The sequence below is a fragment of the Cicer arietinum genome, chromosome 3 (assembly GCF_000331145.2).
Source record: "Cicer arietinum cultivar CDC Frontier isolate Library 1 chromosome 3, Cicar.CDCFrontier_v2.0, whole genome shotgun sequence".
Taxonomy (NCBI): Eukaryota; Viridiplantae; Streptophyta; class Magnoliopsida; order Fabales; family Fabaceae; genus Cicer; species Cicer arietinum.
Window position 1 is genome coordinate 61,114,596 of NC_021162.2, and position 24,245 is coordinate 61,138,840.

At 33.2% G+C, this 24,245-nt stretch overlaps 1 protein-coding gene across 1 annotated transcript; it reads right to left on the reverse strand.

Moving 5' to 3' along the window:
- Positions 1–3,463: 3,463 nt before the first annotated feature.
- Positions 3,464–23,947, reverse strand: LOC101506931 (uncharacterized). Its single transcript, XM_004492685.3, has 31 exons — positions 23,684–23,947; positions 22,184–22,306; positions 21,707–21,864; positions 21,440–21,484; positions 21,207–21,285; positions 21,032–21,105; positions 20,072–20,178; positions 19,668–19,850; positions 18,221–18,421; positions 17,472–17,685; positions 17,310–17,381; positions 16,861–17,207; positions 16,353–16,545; positions 15,974–16,220; positions 15,554–15,893; positions 14,666–14,846; positions 14,414–14,554; positions 14,018–14,279; positions 13,467–13,925; positions 12,405–12,868; positions 10,840–10,976; positions 10,558–10,739; positions 10,066–10,446; positions 9,650–9,775; positions 9,348–9,413; positions 7,453–9,272; positions 7,073–7,352; positions 6,036–6,269; positions 4,410–4,928; positions 4,181–4,322; positions 3,464–4,015 (listed from the first exon to the last, which is right to left on the reverse strand). Exons 1-31 carry the CDS (start codon positions 23,750–23,752, stop codon positions 3,759–3,761), a joined length of 8,103 nt encoding a protein of 2,700 aa, XP_004492742.1. The 5' UTR covers positions 23,753–23,947; the 3' UTR covers positions 3,464–3,758.
- Positions 23,948–24,245: the final 298 nt, after the last annotated feature.

Sequence of the window (24,245 nt, forward strand, 5' to 3'; positions counted from 1 at the left end):
ACAAACACCCTTTAAACCCTAAAAAATGATTTTTGGTTTAAAAGAATAAATATTTTATTAAAACAAACGCACCCATTATTATCTCTCAAACAAATGGTATCAAACAAACTCAGATTATTACCTCTCAAACAAATCCTCTCGTGCAACATCATATCTATATATATATATAAAGGTAATAAATAAACAATTATCTATAGCTACATGATGCTCTACACATATCGATTTATATGATTCTCCATATACCAATACTAATGTGTATATGTATATATATATTAAATAAAAAAATGATTTTTCTAACAAAATAATTTTTTAAAAATATGAAACAAATACCTTTTAAACCCTAAAAAATAGCTTTTGGTTTAAAAAAATAAATTTTTTATTGAAACAAACGCACCTATTATTATCTCTCAAACAACTCAGAATATTACCTCTAAACAAATCCTCTCAAACAACTCGGAATATTACCTCTCAAACAAACTCATATTCAGTAATAATAAACAATTAGGGTTTCTAAATTTATATACTAATAATATATATAAAGATAACAAATAAATAGTATTGATTTTTATAAAATATAAAGTAACAAATAAATAATATCGGTTTTTATAAAAAATATGTTGTTTTCATACATGTTTGTTGGAGTGAGTGCAATAGAAATTAGAAGAAGAAAAAATAGAGAATGAAATACATATAAAATATATATAGGGCAGCCTGTCAGGCCTAATAGGCTTTTTTACAAGCCTGAGCCTGACCTATTTACATAAATAGGCTTTAAAAACAGCATGAGCCTGACCTTTTTATTAAATAGGTCAGGCCATAGGCCCTGTCGGACGGCCTAGCCTATTCCCATCCCTACTTATCAATAAAAAAATTAGAAAGGCAAAATGTCCTTATACTATAGTTTCACAATAAGACTAGAGCTTATATAAAATGGAGTAATTTAACTCCCTTAAAAGTAAGTAGATACTGAAATAAATAAACTAAAGATTGAAGTTACAACACTCATAAATATAATTATATGTATATATTTAATATTAATTATTGATTTATTAATTAACAATTAATATAACTCTTAAACAATTAAACCTTCCGAAAAATTAATTATCCTTTAGAATTTGTAGAGTATAAACGTGGAGATTCTCTATTGGTGTATTTATATTCTATTGGAGCTGGTCTTTCAAGAGGCCATGGAAAATTCTTTTGAAAGCATTAGAGTGATTGATGTGTACATTGATAAAGAATAAAAGTTTAAAATTAATGGACTTCAGAATTTTTCAATATCCTAATGACACCTAGTGTGATAAACTCAACTTCTCTATCATATAGTTTATTGCTCTTTCTTAAATTGTTTTTTTAGTTTCAAGGATAATATTGATTTATGCCTCAATGACTAAAATCCTATGGATATAAGTTTGCTACTTGTATAAAAGAGGTCAAAATATAGTATTAATCTTTTTATTTTATGAAACTCGCATTTCTATTTTTCTAGTAATTTTAATTTCATCATTTTTAAAATTGTTAACATTTCTTTCTTTTTTAATTTTAATTTTAATTTGATGATGTGATAATCATTTTAATGATATGTACACGATGATATAGAAAATTACAGTGATGTGTAATTTAAATTAAATAATACTAATTTAAAAAAAATACTATTTTAAAACTTTAAATTTTGAAAAAAAAAATCATTTTTTTTTTGTTTTAAGATTTTGAAAAAATAAATTACACATCACCATAATGATCTACATCATCATATACATATTATTAAAATGATTGATATGTCGTCAAATTGAAAAATAGACTAAATACAAATAATTTTAAAAATAGGAAGACCAAACTCGTTTTTAACCTAAAAAATGAATAAGTGATTTGTTTTAACAACCGTAAACTTATAGAGAAAGACGGTAATTTTCACATGCATAAGCAATAAAAATGTTATATTTTACAGTTTAAAATATAAATAAATAATTAATTATACTAATTCCATTGTATTTTAAACACCCTTGAATTAATTTACATTTTATTTATATAGAACAAATTTCTATGAAAGACAATTTAAATTTCTTATTGACTTTATTTTTTGTTATTTAGAAAAAAAATTACTTTGTGGTAACAATAGATTACTACTTTTTCTTTTGTTTATAAACTAGATAGTACCACCAGAAACTAACACACACACAACTACGAGGTATATTCAAATCTATAATATGACATCCAATCTAACAATTTTAATATTTTGTCAATTAACACTTAAAACGGATAGAATATTACTTTAGATGAGGATATCTTTATTTATAAACTATGATAGAATTTTATCTATTATCAACGGAAATTTTGAATTTTTTCAAAAATAATTTTGTAACATATTTTATGTGGTATATATATATGCTCAAGTATTTCAATACCGACACATCTCATCTTATCATAATACTTTATTTGGTATTTGATGTTGGAAAACTCTGAATTGACTTTTTGCACATAGCTTTATAATCTTCTCTCTCCCCCCTGTCTTTTAGCTTTTTTAAAGTGTATTGATATAAGCTTCAAGCAATGCTTATAAAACCGAAAATAGGGAAAATATATAACTAATTCCACATTAGAAAGAACTAACAATATATATAGCTTTACATATAAAGATATTAATGTACACTACTACTATACTAATTAATATGTATAATTAGAGTACAAACAATCATGAAGTGTACCCATTGATTAAAGACCACCCCACCTTTTACATTGTCCCTCCAAGTTTAGGCAGTACCCTACTTTGAAAAGAGTGTTCAACCATAACAACTCATTATGTTATTATCAGCCAAGTAATGAAAATTACAATTATCTTGTTTAAAGAACAGGCTTAGGCAAGGCTCGTGCATCCTTCATATGCAAGTCAAACCAAATGTAATATTTTTAGGAAGAAAAAAAAACGTTGAACCAATTGAAATCTACATAGAAGATCACATGTTTATTTAACACTGTCATACCATAGTACACTTTATCGATAGAAGTTAATGAACAAACCATGTTGGACGATTAGCTACAATTTCAATTGACGTTTTCAATGTCAAAATTCAAATTATCTATTTGCTAATGAAAGTTAAATGTTTTGATGTTGTGATTAAAGCCTTTCAGTTGTCATCAATTATCAATCATTATTTATTTTTGCTGATACTTGGTATGGTATCTATCATATCCTTAACAACATATATACATACATATGCTACTCTCTTCTCTCATTATGTGTCTCATTGACGATATTAATTTGTCTCATATTAAGTCTCATTTGCATTATTAATTTGTCTCAATATTACCATTGAAACATTAATTACATATCATTTGCATTATCAATTAGTCTAATTAACTATGTAGTTTAGCGCTCCTAAATTTTATAGTATTTCCTTTTTCCGTATTCAAGTCAATGTATACATATACTAATTATTTTTAAAAAATGTAAATAAGCATCTAGTAAGTAAAAATTAATCAATAAATAAATAAAATAAAACGTACTAGTCATGTCTGTCCTATAACTCCTAAGACATACTAATATTACACCAATTTGATGGCGATCTCTCAAAAACTCAAAATCCACTAGTTTTTCTTCAAACAAGTGGAAAGCACTGCATACTCTAAAGTTTGACATCCTTCATTATAATGAACAGCATCAGGCGTGTATGCAAGTTCATGTTCCAAAACCTTGACACAGGCACTAAAAGCTCCAGGCTAGTTAGATGCATACATATACATACATATGGACCTTTCAATCATCGCGTCCATCTCCCCATTTTTAAAGTTGTAATTTTTCTCTTTTTGTTGGCACTATTCTTGGCAGAAATTCTCATTTTCCTTTTGGCATTTCGCATCGGATTGATAACAGCCATGAGCTTTTCATCATGTTTTCTCTTATTTCTTTTCAAGCTCATGTTCTTCCGGATAAGATTATAAACTTCCACAAAGTTTTGAGTGCCCAGAATATTCTCTATTTTTCTACACGTCTCATCTGCTGACTTTTTCAGATTATCTGGTAAACAACAATAAAAGGTGGGCTTGGTAAAGATAAACTAGGTAAAGTAAATCTTAAAAGCATATGTTACAACATTAGACATTATGAGGAAAAAAAAAAGAAGGTAAAATTGACATCTATATCTACCATACAGGAAATGTAAGAGAGGAAAGGATCAAATACCAGCTATCTCTTTTCCAGCAAATCCTTCACAAACTTTATACAGAGGTAATAGGACCACACGTGCATAATGCAGTAGGCAGTCATCCTTACTCATCTGTATCTGTGCCATAATTATCCCAAAACTGTTGAAGACTATTCCCATCTGTGTTAAATAAGCAAAATAATGTTACTCATACGCACATTGATTAAGACTAAACAACACATGCAAAGAGGTCGACTGAGTACCAACCTGAACACCATCACTTTGAAGGACAATTTTGCCCATTTTCTTGAGCAATAAGGAGACAAGTATATATTGGGTGTTCTTAACATTAAGTTCACTGCTGTCCTCATATACAGAAGAGGACATGAACATGGTTCTTCCTTTTCTTGCATTAATTAAATCAAAAGCTTTGAGAAACTTATCCTTCTCATGTTGCTCAAGAGTAGACCAAAATGCAGGGGGATCTATGCAAGCAGTTTGCCCCATTATAGAATGGACACCACAAATAGCAAAGACAATATTCTGAGTTATCAGGTTGCTTCCAGCATCAGCTTTGAGTGTCATATTCAGTTGGCAGCAAAGAGAAGTAGCTATTAGATATAGTCGACTAGGACTCATTAAAAAATAACTATTTAAGGAGCTTTGATGATTTTCTTTGATAGCCTCTTTTACACGTGCAAAGTATAGAGCTATGAGCTGACCCGATTTGTTGCGTAGCGATGAGTGTGGGTGCAATAACATCTCACATATTGCTTCCCATATATCCTGAAATGTATGTGTAAAAAGAAATATGTCAGTGTGCTTGCTCAGATGTGGAAAATGATGGTGGAAAGTTAAATGGATAAGTTTTGATTACTAAGACGTTTGTGTTCATATAAAATGAAATGGAAGTATTAACAGATTTGGTACCTAAACTAACAGAATTGCCTATATTTGTGCAGTGCTTTCTGCGCTACTCTATCAGTCTTTAACATAAATTTTTCCTTCACTCCCTAACCCTTAAAAAATTTCCATTGCAATCGATTACCAAAAACCCATGAGTTTCTAAAATTTGAGCAATTCATTTCTACTTTGTAACTTCTGCTCAAAACATAAAAATGAAATTACAAGAAAGAAAATCCAATAGGCCGACGAAGCAAGCAACCTGAATGGCCTTGGTTAATAACCATTGGATATTTTATGGTAATGTAATATTCTTTGCTCCATCTAACGTATGGCCCTAGGGATGTTCTCGGGACAGGGCAGTTTTGGCCAAACCTGTTAGTCAACCTAGTCAAATTTCATTGGTTCAGGTTGGATAGAAAATCTGTTATTTTCCTATGGAACCCAAACCAACCAAACCCGGTGATGAACGGGTTGGTTTGCATAGGGTCACGAGACAAGATTTTAAAATTTCTTAAAAATTATATTATTAAATTTAAACATTTCTTGATTCAGCAGATAAATGTAAACTATAAAAAATTGAAATCATGCGTTTCAGGTTGGGTTGTGTCATCATGTTGATTTGGCCGACCCGTACCCACGGACACCTCTAGATGGCCCCATCTCGGGATATAAAGCTTCAGCAGTGTGGAAGAACAAAATAACTAACGTTCAACTTAGAAATTGGTCTTTGGGTGCTTGAGTCTCAGTCTTCGCCTATACATACTCTGCACCTCACCATGCTTTTCAGTTTTCCAAACAAAAACCCAAAACACTTTACTCTATAAGATCCTCAATTTACTCATTTCAGGGCAGTCCGCACTCTCAATTGCAACAAAAATAATATGCATCTACATATATTTCATAATCTAGCATGTCATGAGCAACACATTTATAAGCATCCACATATAAGTCCATACACTATTAAATAGACAGTACGAAGAAATTTACCTCCAGATCCTTTGCAAAGCATAAGTCATGGAACTGATTAATCATCTTCTCTAGCATAACAAGAGAATAGTATGCTTCCTTCCAAAGGGGAAGGATGGACTCAGACTCAAAGCTCTCTTGCCTGTTTATGACTGCAAGTATAGTAGACTGCAAAATGCGACGAGTCACCGGCAAGACAGAGTCTACATGGTTAAGAAACCCTTTCTTTATTACCTCAATCAGCAACCCCAAAACCTGTATCAGCAATTTCAGAGATCAAAAGCAGACAGACAAACAAAACCATGCTAGGGCTAGAGTAACTTTTGTATCTAAGAAAATACAAAAAAAACAAAAACAAAGAACATATTGGCTCTAAATAGTTTTCCTACTACAGTAATTATTTCTTCCAGTCCCTTGCCTACTGGTCCTACTCTGCAGAGAAAAACCAAAGCTATCTTCATTATAAGGACAATTTTTGTTTGGACAACACTATCTTCATTATAATGGACAGCTGGCACTGTCATTTGGAATTTCTGGATGAGTTTTGGGCGTGTCATCAGAATTTAGAGCAATTTCTTTCCAATTTGTAGTTAAGAGACAATTTATGACAACGTGGCTTCCTATTTTGCTCTTTGGAGTATTTGGTTGGAAAGAAATGCTTGTATTCTGCTGGTCAGAAAAACCAACTATGGTCTCCCTCAAGGAATATCTCTAGCAAAAAGATGAGGTATATGGGGGTTGCCCTATATATGAGTCTATTAACCAAAAAGATGAGGTTTAATTTCAACTGTCTCTTCGTTAATTTTAGGGAGCATCTCCAGCAGAAATGATGATGTATTATGTATTGGGCATACCTCTACTCGACGTGCATATCAACTATCTAAAACTATTAAAATTAAATTGCAACTACAGTATATTTATACAAAAAAATCCCCAAACAACCATATCTGCTAAGAAGACCGCATATTACAATCAGACCCAAAAAAATAAGTACTGAGACGATATGATATTCAAGTTTATAATTTCTAATGGATTCATGGTACTTTAGAGAAGATTACCTGTGCGGCAGCACCCCATAGTTGCTGCTTGTCACCCAAATACCAAGAAAGAGTATATTTAAGAATAGAATTAAGTGCACTGGGACTAACAGAACCAATGAGTTTCGTTATAGCAATCCCACTCATGGAACGATTATTATCATCATTATCATTTGCCAAGCAAGCAACCAGATGGACAAAAAATGTCTGTGATTGCTCATTCAATGTCTTTTCAGGAAATTTGACGATAATAGCATAAATCATTTCAAGAACAGATTCCCGCCCAGTCGCATGTTCATACCTGTAAGGATTAAGAAATCCATTAGCCTAAGATCAATCTTCAAAAAAATGAAAAAGAAAACTATGAACATTAATAATTAAGAAACACACTATGCACTTACCTCAAATTCGAGAGCAGGAAGTCCAGATGTTGTTGCAAGCGCTTTGCTGAAAGTTGATAATCAAGCAAAAATTGCAACAAAATTTTACTGCATTTCTTGCGAATTGAATCCATTTGACTTGTCACCATCAATTCAGCAACCCTAGTAACAATATCATAAATTTCAGGTACAACAAGCTTGCGGTTGACAATACCCTTTAGAAGTGATAGTGCCACCAAAGATGGATTCCTTTCAAGGTCCAGAAATATTGGAAGCTGAATTAGTAAATGTATTTGGTCTGGAGTGAGAGAAATTTCGGTGTTCCTCAAAAGCATTGTCAGCAATGTCAAACATGACTGCATTAAAGGACTACTAGCATTCACTGAACTCTGGGCAATATCAAATACAGCAGACTTTATTCTCTCAGCGTGTAATTGAAGGGATGGCAAAGGCAACTTTACTAGTACAGTAAGGCATCCAAGGGAAGCAGACAATATATCCTCATACTTAGAGCATAAACCATCACTTAGTAGCTTGACAAAAGGATCTAATAGGGATAAAGTATATTCATCTTTTACACCCTGTTTCATACCCTTCAAACGTTTAAACAATATTCTGATACCAAACACTGTTATAAGGTGTGAGCATAATAAGCCACTAGCAACTCCACGACCTGAAAAAATTCTTTTAGCATTACTACGGCTATCCTTATCTTTCGATTTTATCAACTTAATCTCATGCCAGCCAATTTCATTTTTTAAGCCACCCTCAATAACACCATAAATAAAGACAAATAGATCACTCTGATCTACCGATGGATTGCTTTCAATACCAGCAGCTATACTGTGCAACATATTTTCCAATTTTCCTTTTACATTTTGTGTGACATGCTTCTGCAAATGAGCAGTCACTGGTGCAAGCAGCTTTAGTGCATGGCTTTTAAATGTTACGTTTTGGGCCACCAATTTCAAAGTTTCAAATGACTTTTTTCTCCTTGTTTCTTTCATTTTTGAAGCTATCTTTTCCACCTCCTTTTGTTCAGCAACATCTCCGAGAATGTCATTCTCTATCACAGAAAGGAGATCCCCCAAACAGTAATCTATCTTTCCACTAACTGGACTTGAAAGACTCTTGGACAAAATAATATTAAGTGTGTATCCTAGGACATGAAGTTCATATCCTCGCTTTAAAGTTGATCGCAAAACCTTGACAATGAATTGCAAGTACTCCAGTCCAAGTTCTTTCAAACAAGTAGCCAAAGCAGACCTAGCTTCATCGCGAATGCTTTCTAGATGACTCTTTAAGAAGTTCGAAATTCGATGAACAATAGTTGGAAGATATGTGTCCATCACATCACCTGAAAGTAACTTGAGTAGTTTCAATGCAGCCAGACTGATATTTACATTGACTTTTTCCGAATCAGAATCTAGCAGCTTTTGTATCTTTGGAAGCACAACTTTATAGAGACACGTTTGTATATCTGTGTTCACATCAGAAGCATCAGCTTTGCCTAAAATAACTGAAGAAACAGTGTCAGTTAACCCCATATCAGAAACACCAATCAACGATTCCTTAGATTCTTCACCATGAGAAAGTTCTGAAAAGTGAAATTTATCCAAAATAGAGCAGATTAGACGTATAAAGAGTTTTTGCTTGTCTAGACCCTTGGATGCTCCCTGAAAACATTTGTTCAATAGTGCATAGTATGACTTCCATCCCATCTGACCAGCTACAGAAGCAATGGTCTCGATACATGCATTTTTCAAATGGTCAACCTTGGCCTCTTTCTCATCAAACAACATGTTGAAGAAGAGCCGCATAAACACTTTTTCAGTGATGAACTGGAAATAAACAAAAAATAATTAAAAATCAGTCACTAGGAAAGATACTTTTATTTGAGAAGTTAAATTTATTACCTCTGATAATTTGTTCGTACTGATAACATTTCTAAACACCGACAGTGCCTTCACCCTCTTACGGATCTGTAACACCAAATGTACTTACGTGAGATGTTTGGCAGGCTATGTTCATTACTCCACCAAAAGTAATTGCTAATATAACAAGTTATCATAGTTTGAGAGTGTTTCGGATTACAATAAGGAAAGGCACAGAAATACACATAATAATAAAATGTCTGGAATAAAAAGATGCACACACACACACACACATATATATATATTGGAAAATTACTTAGGTAAATGGTTAATCATAAACCTACCACTGAATCAGCTATATCGTCAAAAAAAATTGTTTCACCCTCTTCGTTGCACAAGACTGTAAGTGATTTAAGGTTTGACACATCTGGAAGCTTCAAAGCCATTAGACTTAACAACTTCATCCATCCCTGCAATGACATCAAGCAGTGTTCAAAAATAGAGGATTAAACAATCCTTTTTTATATAATTAAAACAAACTTACATTTTCAATTAGTAATTAACTTAGTATCTATGTCAGTATACTATTCCAAAATCCCTGCCATGCAAGGAAATAGGAATGGCAACTATTTGTCAAACAAGACATGGTATAAAATCCAAATATATGCATATCTAATTACTTGTGTCTAACTTCGTATAACTAAAAACACAGACAGTACCCAACTCTGAAATATGATTTATAACATGCATCACCAAATACCTTTGTAATAGCAAGTGGCCCATCCATGGCATCAACCATATGCTTCAAGAGAAATTTCTTTGTTATACGCTGGATGCATGATTTTGTCCAACAACCATCAGTGTTTTGCATTACAGACAACTCTTGTTCACTGTTTCCTTCTTGACAAAGGATGAGTGCAGAAAAATCAACAAAAGATAGCAATGAACTCTGTGCACTACAGACAAAAGTTGTTTCTTCTGAGGACATGTCATGCACACAGTGTGATAAAATAAGTAATGCATGTTCCACTTGAACATTTCTGAAGAAATCAGCATTGATGACTTTGTAAGCATTCAAAATAGCATCATGATCAAGCCAACCCAAAGTAGATGTTGTATTCAGCTGACGAAGAAGTTTAGCCTTCATTCCAACAGCATAGCAGGGGAAATTTGAAGAAAGACAGAAATGTCAGAACGTATTTGTCAGAAAGTAATATGAGTGGATCAAGAGAGACAAGAAAGCAAGAATTACCACTGGGAGTACAGATGCATCAGATACTACAAGAACATCAAGAAGATCACATATCCTCAAACGCCCATCCAACTCAGCCGAAATATATAAAGGAGAAATAGCACCCAAAATCTTAGCGGTGCTTCCATTTCCTAATATCGGTATGATATTTTGAATGACTTGCAGAACTTCAATATAGACATCTACAATATAGCAAGGAGAACTTCAATTTCAATATACAATTTCAATATAGCAAGCAAACGATGAAAATAATGCAATTGGATATATAGGATTTTTTCTCACCAGAACTTTGTGTTTTCTTTTCCAAGAACAGAAGCAGTATGCCCACAAATCGATTTGCCAACTCTGCCTCCTTGATGTACTTTGGTAAAAATTTGAAAATTCTTATTACTGTCTCCCCAGGAGATTTGATCAGCTTTCTGATCAGGAAAAAAAATAGGTCGAAACATTTAGTGTTGAGTCCTCACTCATGCAGGTTATACAAAAAAGATATGTTGTTCCGTGCTAACATAAAATGGAATCAGTGCAATCAGACAAGATATCCACTTATTCATATGGTAAAATTAGCATGCTCCAAAGTTTTCCAAATGTGCAAGTATACTTATTTAATCTTGTTACTTTCAATGTAATTGAATTGAGTTCACTCACTTCCAGCTCTGCCTTGTGCACCAAAAACTAATAAATTGCGTAACGCAAATATATTTTTTCAACCTTCAATACTTATTGATAAATTATTTTTGAGCTATCACCCTAAATTATGCCTATGTGTTGCCATTGTCCTCTATCTCTAAACTGTCAAAGGTACATGAATGATATTAGGCTTAAATATATTTTTGGTCCCTATAATCTACCCGGTTTTTTGTTTTAGTCCCTAAACATTTTTGTTTCAAAGGGGTCCTTATAGTTAGTTATTTTATTATGTTGGTCCTTGTTATAATGTTTTAGTCTATGTAATATGTTGGTGTATGTTCAATAAGTTCTATATGATACAAAGTCAAACCGAAAAGTGAAAAAAAATGCAGAAAAAAAAAGGTATATTAGAGGAGCTAAAATAATTTATTACAAGAACTAAAAACTGAGTACCAAAATTAACAAAAACAAACTAGGGACCCTGTTGAAACAAAAAAAAAAGCAAGGACTAAAAGAAAAGGTGTGCATTTTAAACCATGACTCCAAAACTAATACACCACCACAAATTGAACCATCCGCACTTGAAGCAAGGACAAAGCACAAGCCTGCTCTAATCTTGTGCATATATTTGAACTTTGTTTAGAAAATAGTTAATAGCAAAGGTTGAACTCCCAATTACATGGCCAAAGGCTCTAATTCTACTACTGGGTTAAGGACCAATTCTCGTAAATGTTTTAAGCTCTTAGGGGAAGACACATGATTGGATTACATCTAATCGTAGACCACCAGACTCATAATGAAAGCCATCAATTTTTAATGAAAAAACTGTTTAACAGATTAACGAAAGGCAATTCAATTATCAGTTTTCATACAGGTCTACACTTTCAAGACTCCGGACCGGAGGCTCTCCCTAGATACATTTTTTGTCTCGGTTGTGGATATACTTAGCCCCTTATGAAATTAATTTTGTTTTCCGGCTCTTTACAACTACCGTTCAACACTTGCCCCCTTATCAACTAGAAAGTAAAAATTCTTCATACCACAAAGAACTGCAGGGTATTGTATTGTTAAGAGGTAACTTCATTTCATGGAGGAATAAAATTCAGTTGCCAATGAAATGGCAGCAGTAACATGCATACTTAAATGGTTAAAAGTTAAAACAATTACTACTTCAGCCACTAAAATTGTGAGAGCACAAACAAATGAAAATTAAATACCTCTTGGCTGCATTATCACTCCCAAATAAACACCAAATGCTGTCCATAAGAACTTCAATATTTGAAAGTAAAACTCTATGGACAGAGCTGTCTTCATAATCCAACTGATTGTCAAGGCTTAACAAGTTTTCAACAAACTTTAGAACACAATATACGATAGCTTCAGAAGCTGAATTAACGGAAACAATGGAAAATATATCAGGTATGAGACTTTCCTCCCTGCACAATAGTGCTACAAGCTTATGGTTTGCACTCATGGCCAGAAAACAAGACAGCAGTGAACTTGGTTTCTCACTACTAGCAGCTTCCTGTTTAAATTTATCAACCAGTGGTTTCACTGAGGAAAAGAATCTGTCCCACAAATCAGAACCAAATTCATGATCCTCATACTTATTGACAACAAGGGAAACAATTTTCAGGCACAGAGATCTCATGTCCTTGAGCTGCTTTGAAGTATTGCCAATCTGCAAAATAATATAAAAATTAATATCAAAACAGACAACATAGATCATACAAGGCGGGAAAAAACGATTCCAATCGTAAATTGTATAATTTACTTTTAGAATCTATCAAATGACAATTGTTTCACTTTAGTCCCTTCAAAAAAATTGTTTATTTTAATCCCTAAAAAAAGGAATGTTTGCTTTTGGTCATTGTGGTACTGATAATAATCCAAGTAATTAGTGACTCGTGTCAAACTAGTTCTATATGGTTCAAATATTACAATTTATTACAACTAGTTCAACATGAATCTAAAATTTGAGGGACAATAATCAATACAATGAGGACCAAAAGCAAAAAGTATTCAATTTTCCATGGACTAAAATCAACCAAAAAAATTGCAGGGACTAAAACATAAAAGTGCTGTATTACAGGGACTAAATTTTTATTTAAGCCTAAAAAATATACCAGCACTATGGCTAAGTGAACTTTAAAACACACCATAAGCCAGTGCTTCTCACTATTTAAACTAACATCAGCCCTGAATCATTAATTTTATCCTCAAGTTTGTAAAAATAGTGTGCTGTACAATTTTTCCGTTCAGTGTGAACAAACTATTACCAGGATTTGATTTGCTGGAACACTGTCCTCACCGAGAGAGTTTGAGCTGGTACTAGAATTGTGTTGTTCCGAAGGAAGCCCATTCAATTTTACATTGTCAAGACCTGATGTGCAACTCTCCAACACCCGAACAACACACCCCACCAGTAGATCTATAAAAGGTCTAATATGCAATTCATCAAAAACTCCAACAATATCGTCAATGACATGCAAGAAGCCATATTTCTTTTTCCAGGATAGGGTTGCTATATTATCTGAAGTAAAATATTCTAACAAAGAAGATGCTTGAAATTCACTGGTGCAACCAATAGGTAAAGTCCAAAACAAGTTAGCAGGCTCATCAGTTTTCTTTACTATTTGCAAGGGTTTAATCAGTAATGCAAAGAAAAGTGGCAGCTCAATGATATCAAGTCCAGCAATGAAACTCAGAATAGCCTTCCGGTGACAAATGCTTGCTTTCTGTCAAAATGAAGAGAAAATATTATTAGTCTAGCAAGTAAAAAGGGATGACAGATATATAAGACAAGCTCAGAAGTTTGAATTCAGTATACCTTTCTTGATGCAAGTCCTTTCAACTTTCTTACTTTTGGCATCAAAAGACGGATAACCAATGGCACAAGATAAGCTCGGTGACATTCTTCAATCATTTTAGATTCTCTGGATAAACTCCATGTTGTTAGTTCCTCCCTTGTAATTTTGGAACTAATCAAGTTTCTCAGATGCTCGGTGTATGGTAAAAAGTAATCATCTTTCCATAATAATAGACAATCCAGAACTTTAAACTGTATTTCAGGGTCGTCTTCTTCAATAAGCCTGTCATAAAAACCCAAAAACAGAAAGGGTGAAAAAGATGTTCATAATAGGGAACCACCAAATTAATCTATGTGGCTCACAAGAAAATAATTATGCAGTGATGTACAAGATACATAATCAAATTGCATCTCAACCTATTCTGCAGAACCTCCTTAAGAAACTGGTTGAAGTAAAATGACTTGGGATTTTTCATAAGTTTCAACAAGTTGAGCCATTCTTTCAAGATGGTCTTCCACTCTTTTCCTTTACAAGCATGAGAATCAAACAATCCCACACTGCAATTTCAGTTAGCCAAGGAAAACAAATTACAAAACATGGCAATTTAGTTGAAGTTTCAGAAGATCACAAAATTCAAAATCATAGAAAAGGATTTAGCAGATACTTACCTAGCAAGATCAAGAGTGTTGTATCCTAAGAACTTCAAAAAAAGAGGAATGAATTGCCGAGAGCGAGGTTCAATAACAGTTGGAATTTTTTGTAAAGCTTGCAGCAGTAATGTCAATATTGTTACAGATGGTGTGCTATCAAATTCATGATAGACAAATAATTTGAAACAACCAAGTAAACCTGAGAAACAGAATCAACTGAATCAATAATATAAACAGGACTTTTACAAGTTAGAAATATACATTTGTAACAAGAAACATTAAAATGGTGAATTGTAATTTTAACACAAATTTCCGTAAGAATTTTGATGGTTATGAATATCACAATGTATGGCGACTCATTAATCATCCATTAAACATAATTAACCACGATTTTCAACGCAATTAACCATAATTTTCAGGTGCACATTTTTAACACCGAAAAATCACATACATTTTTAACACCGAAAAACAAGGTATATTTGAACTCTTGAAAATTGTGGTTAATGACATTCAAAATCATGGTTAATTATATTTAGTGGATGGTTAATATGTTGTGACGCCTTGTTATATTTAGGGATCATCCTTTGAACGTAATTCATCACATATTTAAACAACTCTAACTATTCAAATTGTTGTTGAAATTAATTATTGTCAAATTATCATTTATGTAAAAAAAAACACATTATAAAAAAAATTATAAGGGCCGTTACATACTAAGCTAAATATAAACAGATTAAACTAATTATAATTTTACTTAATAGATTAAACTCAGTTTAAGACACCAACCAAAGAACAGTAAAATATACATTAGTGTCAGTTTATGACATAAGAAATCATGTCCACAAAAACAAATGGAGAGGACGAAGGAGGAACTCAATATATGATGGCAATGTAATTGAAACATACCAGTTTGCTGATCAACTGACGCACCATTGGCACTACCATGAATGTTGCTAGAGGTCTCTCTTATTGCTTGACACCTTTCCAGATAATTAATAAAGATATCCCACACAAGTGAAAAATGTATGCTAACCAAGACAGAAATGCATTCTAATACAGGATTCCAGAGGTAGCTAAATCGGTTATTCAAGATGCCAAATAGCGCATTCAAAAAAAGAGGTGCATAAACGTCAGTGATCCTTCCAGCAGATAAGTCCATCTGAATCTTGGAAACCAATCGTTGAATGCTTCTGCTTGTAGAAATTGATACAACAGTTGTTTCAATAGACAGGAGAACCAGCAGAGGCTGTTATTTCACCAAAATACACCGTCATACAAATACTCAAGTTAAAAAAAGGTAATGCCACACAATATAAAGATACATACATTATTTCCTGGTATATCCAAGATTGAAGTTGGAGAAACTTCAATTTTCCTTTTCTTTGCAGCTGACTGATCCACCGAAGAATTTTCCTCACCCAATGGCTTGTAGTGACAAAGTATTTTAAGAGTTGAAATGCGAACCTCCTTGTCTGAATGGCACAAATTATCCAAAAATGTTGTCACTGCCTCTGCAGTCCTTTCGCTAAGTTCTGGATGATACACTCTACGCCCAGTGTCTTCCAAAGAAGAACTATAATATATGCAAGTGAAAGGGTCATGGAAATACAGAGCACTAACGATCAAATCCTGACAAAAGTTGACTACTAAAGATTGAAAAACAAGAACTGTCTACAACATAGTTAATTATAACATATCCACTTACCCATACTTGCATTCCAAATAACCAGCAACAGCCGACAATACTGGCAAAGATGACTTATATCGTTTTGCACAACTTAAAAACTTTTCTGCTACATCAACTTTGAGATCACTGTCATTGCACAATCTGTTGTAAGAACCTAGTGAAGCACCTATAATGCTTTCCCATGCTTTTTTATACGTATCTTCAATGTGGTCTGCAGATGAAAAAGAAAAGTTGAAAGCAATGAAAATAAGAACTTATGTATATTTGCCAACTAAGTCCATCAGCAAAACATGTGCAGATTAGAATAAATGATTATAGCAATAATGAATACAGCAATCCAAGTATAAACCGACAACCAGATATTTTATTTTTTGGTAAGGTCCAACCCAGTTAAAAATCATAGCAAACTCAATAAAGTATAGCCAAAATGGAAAACCAGCTTTAATATTACCCAAACACAAGGTTCTACAAGACTGCTCGTAAAAAATCCCTTCATATTTGAAACAAATAAGGAAAGGTGGAATACCAGCTTTAACAGTCAGAAGCTGATCTACCGCATCCACAAGATGCACCAACAATGATGGATCAGCGTCAACGATAGACATGTGAGAATAGCAATTCACAACTCCCCACAGCAGTGCCACCTTTCTTTCATCAGCTTCAAATGAAACGTCCGAATGTGCAATATCATTTACTTTTTCGATCCAAGAACGGATAGTTCCTTGCAAACGATGGCATATCCTAGTTAAAGCTTCTGCACTTTCTCTGTCTACAAAGTCTGATTTTCGTATATCTAATTGAACTTTCTCAGAGAAGGATTGCAATAACTGTATGACCTCTTCCTCGGAAATCTCCATTAACTCGTTTATTGCACTAAAAGAACAAACATAGAAGTCAAATATTGTATCCAGAATGTATAGAACAATGAATTGTTCATGTGCACCCATGCATGCACACACCCCATTCAAAAATTACCTTATAACATTACTTCTGAAAGCAAGTAAACAGAGATCCTTCTGTAGCAGTTTTTCAATGAAACGTAGTAAACTGGGATCAAACACAAACATGTCAAGAGAGTATACAAATAAGTTAAAGAGAATGTCAAAATCAAAATGGCACTGTTTGTCTCAGTCATACCTTGAGCTTCGCAATTTAAAAACTGGAGCCCACTGGGTAGCACACTCTGATATCATTGACTGACTGTAACTACAGAGCCCATCGAGAGTAGCCAGCATTAATTTCAAAATTATGTCAACAACTGAACATATATCTTCTTGTGACTCAGAAACTCCCAAAGGTGTGATATATGATCGCATAAGCAGGAAGACTAGTTCAAGCGTAGGCTTATAATCTGCCACATGTAAAGGCAGTTGAAATTAGTGCAAAAGCACATTGAAAGCTCAAGTAAATTTCTGAAGAGAATGTATGGCATCATGATATAGAATATATGAAACTACGCTGAAAAATATTTATTTATGCAACCCTACACTTTTGACAAAAAGGGAAATTTAAGAAACAAAACCACACCAACATATAGCACTTGAAACACAATCCCTTTTTTATTACCCATTGATATATGAACTACTCTTAATTTGTAATAAGATCATCAAAGAAGTTCCAAACAAAAGCATATATCAAGAAAGCCTGAAGTTATGGCATCATTTGATTCATGAACCTGACCCCACATAATGAGAAAAAAATTTGATTGACGTTGAATTTCAAGGAGCCGGGAATGTGGGAATACTCAGGGAAACTCAATTTAAAGAACAAAGAGAAAACTAAACAATGAAGTAAATCCTCAAAAGAAACATAAAATTCAATCTATTTATCTAATATAGGTTTGTTATAAATTTATAATAATTCGGTGATGAAGTATTGTAACTTACCAGACACCTTTTTCCCTTTTTGCACCTTAACAGCAGAGACAAGCACTAATAAAATGTGTCTTAAATGCCTGATGTTTCCAGTACTAACACATTCACGCACTTCCTTATATAAGCAACTCCATACCAAACTCAGCTCATTGGGTTCCATTGTCTCGCATAATTTCTTAAACACAGACTTTACGATGATCAACATGGTTGACTCTGAAATTGAAGCAGATAGATATTAGAAAAATGTAATCAAATACATTATGAGTCATGTAGAAACATAATTTTATTTACAAACAGCTACATCAGGAGACAGATAGCAATGAAGGAAGATCAGAAGAGTAGGAGAGAAGATGGCCTGGTTCAAAAATCTAATTATTATTTTAATAAAGATTGAGACATCGAACAAGCAAAATAGAGTCGCATGCACCAATCAATATATAGTCACTTTACACGATTAAGAATGAAAGCCAATTTAAAATCTCCCCAACTTCAACTACTTCCATACTCACAGCCCAAAAATTCATAAAAAAAACTGTCACAGAGGTCTAGATGATATTATGTTAGAAGGGGCAGAGCAAACTCAAATTATTGAGACAGATCAAAGAGATTAATCTAATTATCATGATTCATTTTTCTTAGTGGTTCCATCTTATTTTCACTCTCTGTTGTATACTCCTTTTGGATATTAAGCCCAATAGCCTTAATGACTTCAGTTCATATATAATTGCATGTTTTGCGTCTATTTTTTTTCAATTGAAATATTTTATTGTTGTATTACTATTACAGAACTATTTTTTAAATAGCTAAACTACACAATACGCTGCTAGCCATAGCCATGAGTCACCTATCATTGCAAGAACATTATTCACTAACAAGTTGAAACTAAGCAATAGAATAGCATTACTTATTGCTAATAGGTGTTTAAACAATAAAACTTAGCAGCATAAAAACTCCACACATCTGTCATAAAAAAATTTCACAACAAGTTCAGCACCCCCTTCATGATCATTGATGCAAAAATTTCATCTAACTATAAACCAAGTTTAATTTAATTGCACAAAGTATTATCCCAGATTTTTTAAACTGCTTCTCTCTTTCTTTTTAACCTCTCACTTGTCAAACCTACTTCTGAGATTTAGTGATCTCTTCTTCGTACATGAAATTAAATTTACAAATTCAGATTTATCTTTGTAACATTAAGCCACAGGCTTCATGGCATTAGATTTGAAGACTCCCATTGTCCAATTTTAGAGCCAAAGGGAGAAATCTAACTACTGCAAAATATATTTTCTGATGAAGAGAAGTCCAATCAAATACTGATGTTATTTGTATGTTACTACTACAAGTAGCATAGTGGCTTCAGGCGACCAAACACAACGAACATTTCAGTCTATGATCAAAATCATGTGAAATAAAAAGAAAAGTTTAATTATTATTTTTAACTAGAAAACAAGCTTGCCTTGGTCAGCTTGATCACCAATAGTATAAATTGTTTCGCTAGTCAACAATTGTAACACTCGTTCTGCTTTTGAATGGAACCTTGATGAGTAACCTTTCATAATATTATAAAGCAATAATTCAACACCAAAACATCGGCATGGAGATGGCTTCTTCACTACCTCGGCAATGACTCTTCTAATTCCTGTCCAACCAAACAACATTACAAGCTTAGCAACCACAAAAACTAATAAAATCATTAATACAAAGAGAAAGCAACATAATTAATACTAAACCATGAAGCAATTAATGATAGAAGTACAACAAAATTGGTCACCATGATTAAAAATATAAACAAAAGACAAGACAAGATGGGAAGGGGAAATATACATATACACAATGAAAAACAGTCAATGACATGAATACCTCTTTTGAGCTGCTCATCTGGGGCATTTCTCAAGACAAATGACATTGCCTCTGCCATGAATTGTTGAACATATTCTTTTGGATAATACCTCAATTTTGATGTGACCCTTGATGTATTAAAGTCAAAGAAACATGGAAAAATCAGACTTGTTAACGGTGCCACGTGGTTAGCTAAATTAAACAAAACAAGCAGTCATCCTGATAGCTTAAATCAGTTGGTTAGGACATTTATTAGCAAGTTTTCATTCAGGGGTTCAACGTCCCTTGGTGGAACATCATTACCCATTCCAAACCTCCTTCCTTTCTTCAAATTGTCTTTTTTTTTTATCTTCTATCATCTACAGTAAAAATTAACGCTACACGAGAATTAGGAATTTAATCTTTTGTCAACGCTTGCTTAAATTTCATTTCAAGTTCCAAGTCCTATATTGTTAATACACCCACACACTTTTCTTGTTAGGCCTTTGCCAGATTCATTTTACAATACCATAGCCCATATATCAATATAATTTTGTTCTTCATTCAATTATCAGACTCTGTTGCCATTTTATGGAAGTTTGTGTCTGTAGGTTCAAATCAGGGTCATTTCAGGGTTTCTTCGTTTCACCTTAGGCTACATAAAGATTTTAATACTTTTTGGTAACAAAACCTACACTAAATTTTTGTGTTTTGGAGAAATTAAAGTTTCTTAGTCTTCCTCTTAACCGACTTTCTGCATCATTTACTCAACAAATGAAGGAAAGGAAAAGATAGCTCTCAGCTAGTTCACCCAACAAATGAGATAATTATGTGTACCTGTTTAGTCCTTAGATTATTGCAAATCAATCTTTGGATTTTAACTAAATAGGTGCAGGTAAATGCATGCACATTCCAGAGTGTTTCAGGTTTGCAGAAAAGTTAACTTCGTATAGCAAGTAAACACAATTAAAAATAAAATAAAAAATAGACTATACCACTCACTTAAGCACTTCTGATGTGTTGAGTATTAGATATTTCTGAAGATACATCATAATATATGACCATGACGTGAAGATCTGCGTGAAAACATACATTTTATAAACACGCTGAACAAAGGAAACTAACGAATGAGAATGCACATCTCCCTTAATAAAGTTGCCAAATTGACAGATTATACCTGCTCAATTATATCTGGCTCCCTATCAGCACCACTTTCTAGAAGAGATGCTAAAGAATCAACAATCCTTGGAAATAACCTGGCAAAACCCACATCCACAGTAAATATGAAAGACATTAGCAGAAACGATGCCCTTAAGGAAGCCATCAAATTGTCTAGGAAGAAATTTGACAAATGCGACAAAAGGAAACCCCAAAAGAGCAAACATTTAGTCAATATGTTAAGCAACTTACGGAACAAATTCATCTACGAGATCTCTAGATAAAGCCGTGATTAACCTGTAAGCAAAAGAGTTGAGAATTATTCGCAACAACTGCAAACTAATAGATTGCCAAAAAAGTGCTCATGGTATCAAAATCTCTCAGGCCGAAAAAATACCATAGAATCAGTGGTTCTATAGAATAAATCATGATGCCTGAGTTTTTCAAAGAACTGTAATATTCATTGATTAACATCCCAACTCATACAAAATGAAGCAATCCTCAGAATGACTTGCATACCTGAGAACTGGTTCAAGGGATAGCCTTGCTTTTATATGCAACCTAGAAAGAAGCTTTGAGATCAAAGACTCCTTGTGCAACAGCACCAGGGGCAATGTTTGCGTATAAGGAATAACTTCTTCATACAATGAGATGAAATCTTCTGCCGTATTCAATTCCTGGATTTTGACAATTAAAGAAAATAAGTAAATAGTAGTGTATAGTGTAGATCAAGCAAATATCAATAGTCTGCGCTTTTTTTCGTTACTGGACGGAAAGTGGTGTACAAATTTATGACATAAACAACTATTTAGGCTGGTATACAATCCCTTGTCCCTTATCATAAGAGTGGCACCATTGCCCATAGCTAAAACAAGTTGGCTAACAAAACAGAAATATAAGGTTCCTCCACTTAAAAGTTCACACTGATAGCACAAATCCAGTAAAAAAACAAATATTTCATAGCAAGAAAGAGAGGAATTGTAAATTAAGGCATACCCTCCATTCTACAAGGCAGTCTTTGAAAAAAGTGGAACCTTCAGATGGCAGCTCTGCGACTTGTTCAAGACTTCTATACACATTGATATCAACATCGTCTAGTCTCTCAGAGAATGTCTTAAACTGTACATCCAATAAAAAATAAAACAATTAATTCAAAAGTAGAAGTGGACAAATTTCCAAGAGAATTGCTATATGTTACGAAGGCTTATTCACGAAATCCACAGTGAATATAATACAAATGTGTGCTGCATAAGTCTCCTGGATGTAATGATGTATGAACCTAAGCATATAGATTTTTTATAAAAATAGATAAAAAAGAAAACAAAAAGCAAAACGTTTAAAAAATATATTTTTCAAAGTTTTTTGGGCTTTAAAACCAGTTATATGATGCTCTATATTTCATAAAAGTAAAGCAACTTTAATCCACCCAATGGTTGAAGGAAAATTTTGCTAATACTTGCACCAGAGTGTTTCTAACTTTCTATTGGGAGTTGATAGACTAAATTTTGAGGAGAAACGCCGAAAAAAATCGAACTTAAACAAATAAGGAGCAATAACATATGAATGTGAATCGATCTTCGAATTACGTGATTTGGTTATTGGATGTTCAATAGTGCAAATGAATGCAAACAGTAGCTATGGTATTTATCCTTTCAACTGGATGCTACGCAACATTGGGATATCAAAGATTCAAAAAGCAAAGGGTCAAGGTCCAACCGCCTTTGTCAAAAGGGGGTCTCTAAAAGTTGATAAGATGGAGTTGGCCAGTTAGGCACCGACCTCATTCCTTCAATTCAAGATTCAAATCATAGCAGAAGAAACAACTCTAGGAAATACAAATAGTTTTTCAGCTGATGAGTAATTATAACCCTGTACATCTCTATTTTACATTTAACAAAATATCGAGGAAGAAAGCACATTAATGGCGAAATATGTTTGGGTTGTAACTGTACTTAAAAAGTGAAAATTTAAGACAAATGAGAGAGATAAAGATCCACGTACATTGCCAGCTCATTCGCATGTTTCTTCCAAAAATATCGTCTTACTATTAAGCAGTTTCCAATTTTCTACTATAACTGTAACTAAATAGCTACTAATGGCCTGTTTGTATCATCTTATTTGATCACCTTTTGAAAGAGCTTATGGAAATAAGCTATCACATGTTCCTAAGTGTTGTTTTCAGCTTACTTTCATAAGTTCTCCAAGAGAACTAATAAAACCCGCTTGATTTTATTTTATCTTTTTTTAGCTTATACATAAATACTTATATGAGAAATAATTATCCTATATTAACTTAATTAATATTAATTTATATCTACACAAACAGCGTCGTAATATCATTAATTGAAAAATAAGATAAAATAATTGTTCATGAACGTAGGGTTTAGGGTTTTAGCAGTGCAGTGAGTTACTTTAGATGATAGTATATGTTAATGGTTATGTATGTGAGTAATTTGATTTGTGAATAGCTGAAGAGAGAGATAAAGGAAAGCTTACGACAAAACGGCGGCCACCAGGGGATTTGTTGAGAGACTTTACAGCTTGAGCATGCGACGGCGTCGCCATGTTGGAAGAAGAACGAGTGCTGCAGTTGCGGTTGCTGCAGAAGGGGCAAACTCGTCAGAAAACCCTAATTTCCCTCGTTCACTCTTCTTCGTCCCTTGTTGTCGCTTCCGGTTTGAAGTTACGGTTAAAGCTTTCTCTTCTGTGTCTCTGTGTTTTCTTCAGTCTCTGTTTTTTGCAAAATATGGCTGAATAGGGTTGTGCTTGTGGCATTATAAAAGGAGGTTGTTATTTGCACCCATTCTATTTGTTAAATACAATCCATTACTAATTTCTTTTAGATTTGGTCGTAGATTTAGTCTCTATTTAAATTATTTTTATATCCTTTTATTTATTAAATTAATAATTTGAATCGCTTGATTTTATTAATATTTAAAATTAGATTCATTCTTTTTTATTTATGTTAATGTGATATAATTATTTTTTATGTATGTTTATGTGATATAGTTTAATATGATGTATTATTTATTAATTTAATAAATTATTGTCACGTTAA

Bases quoted from the DNA above. Each gene is read 5' to 3' on its own strand.
- LOC101506931 (XM_004492685.3), bottom strand. From the start codon at position 23,752: ATGGCGACGCCGTCGCATGCTCAAGCTGTAAAGTCTCTCAACAAATCC. The intron at 10,447-10,557 runs GTAATTCTTGCT...GTTGGAATGAAG, and splicing joins ATGCATCTGTACTCCCAGTG to GCTAAACTTCTTCGTCAGCT. The intron at 9,414-9,649 runs GTAGGTTTATGA...TTGGTGTTACAG, and splicing joins ACGATATAGCTGATTCAGTG to ATCCGTAAGAGGGTGAAGGC.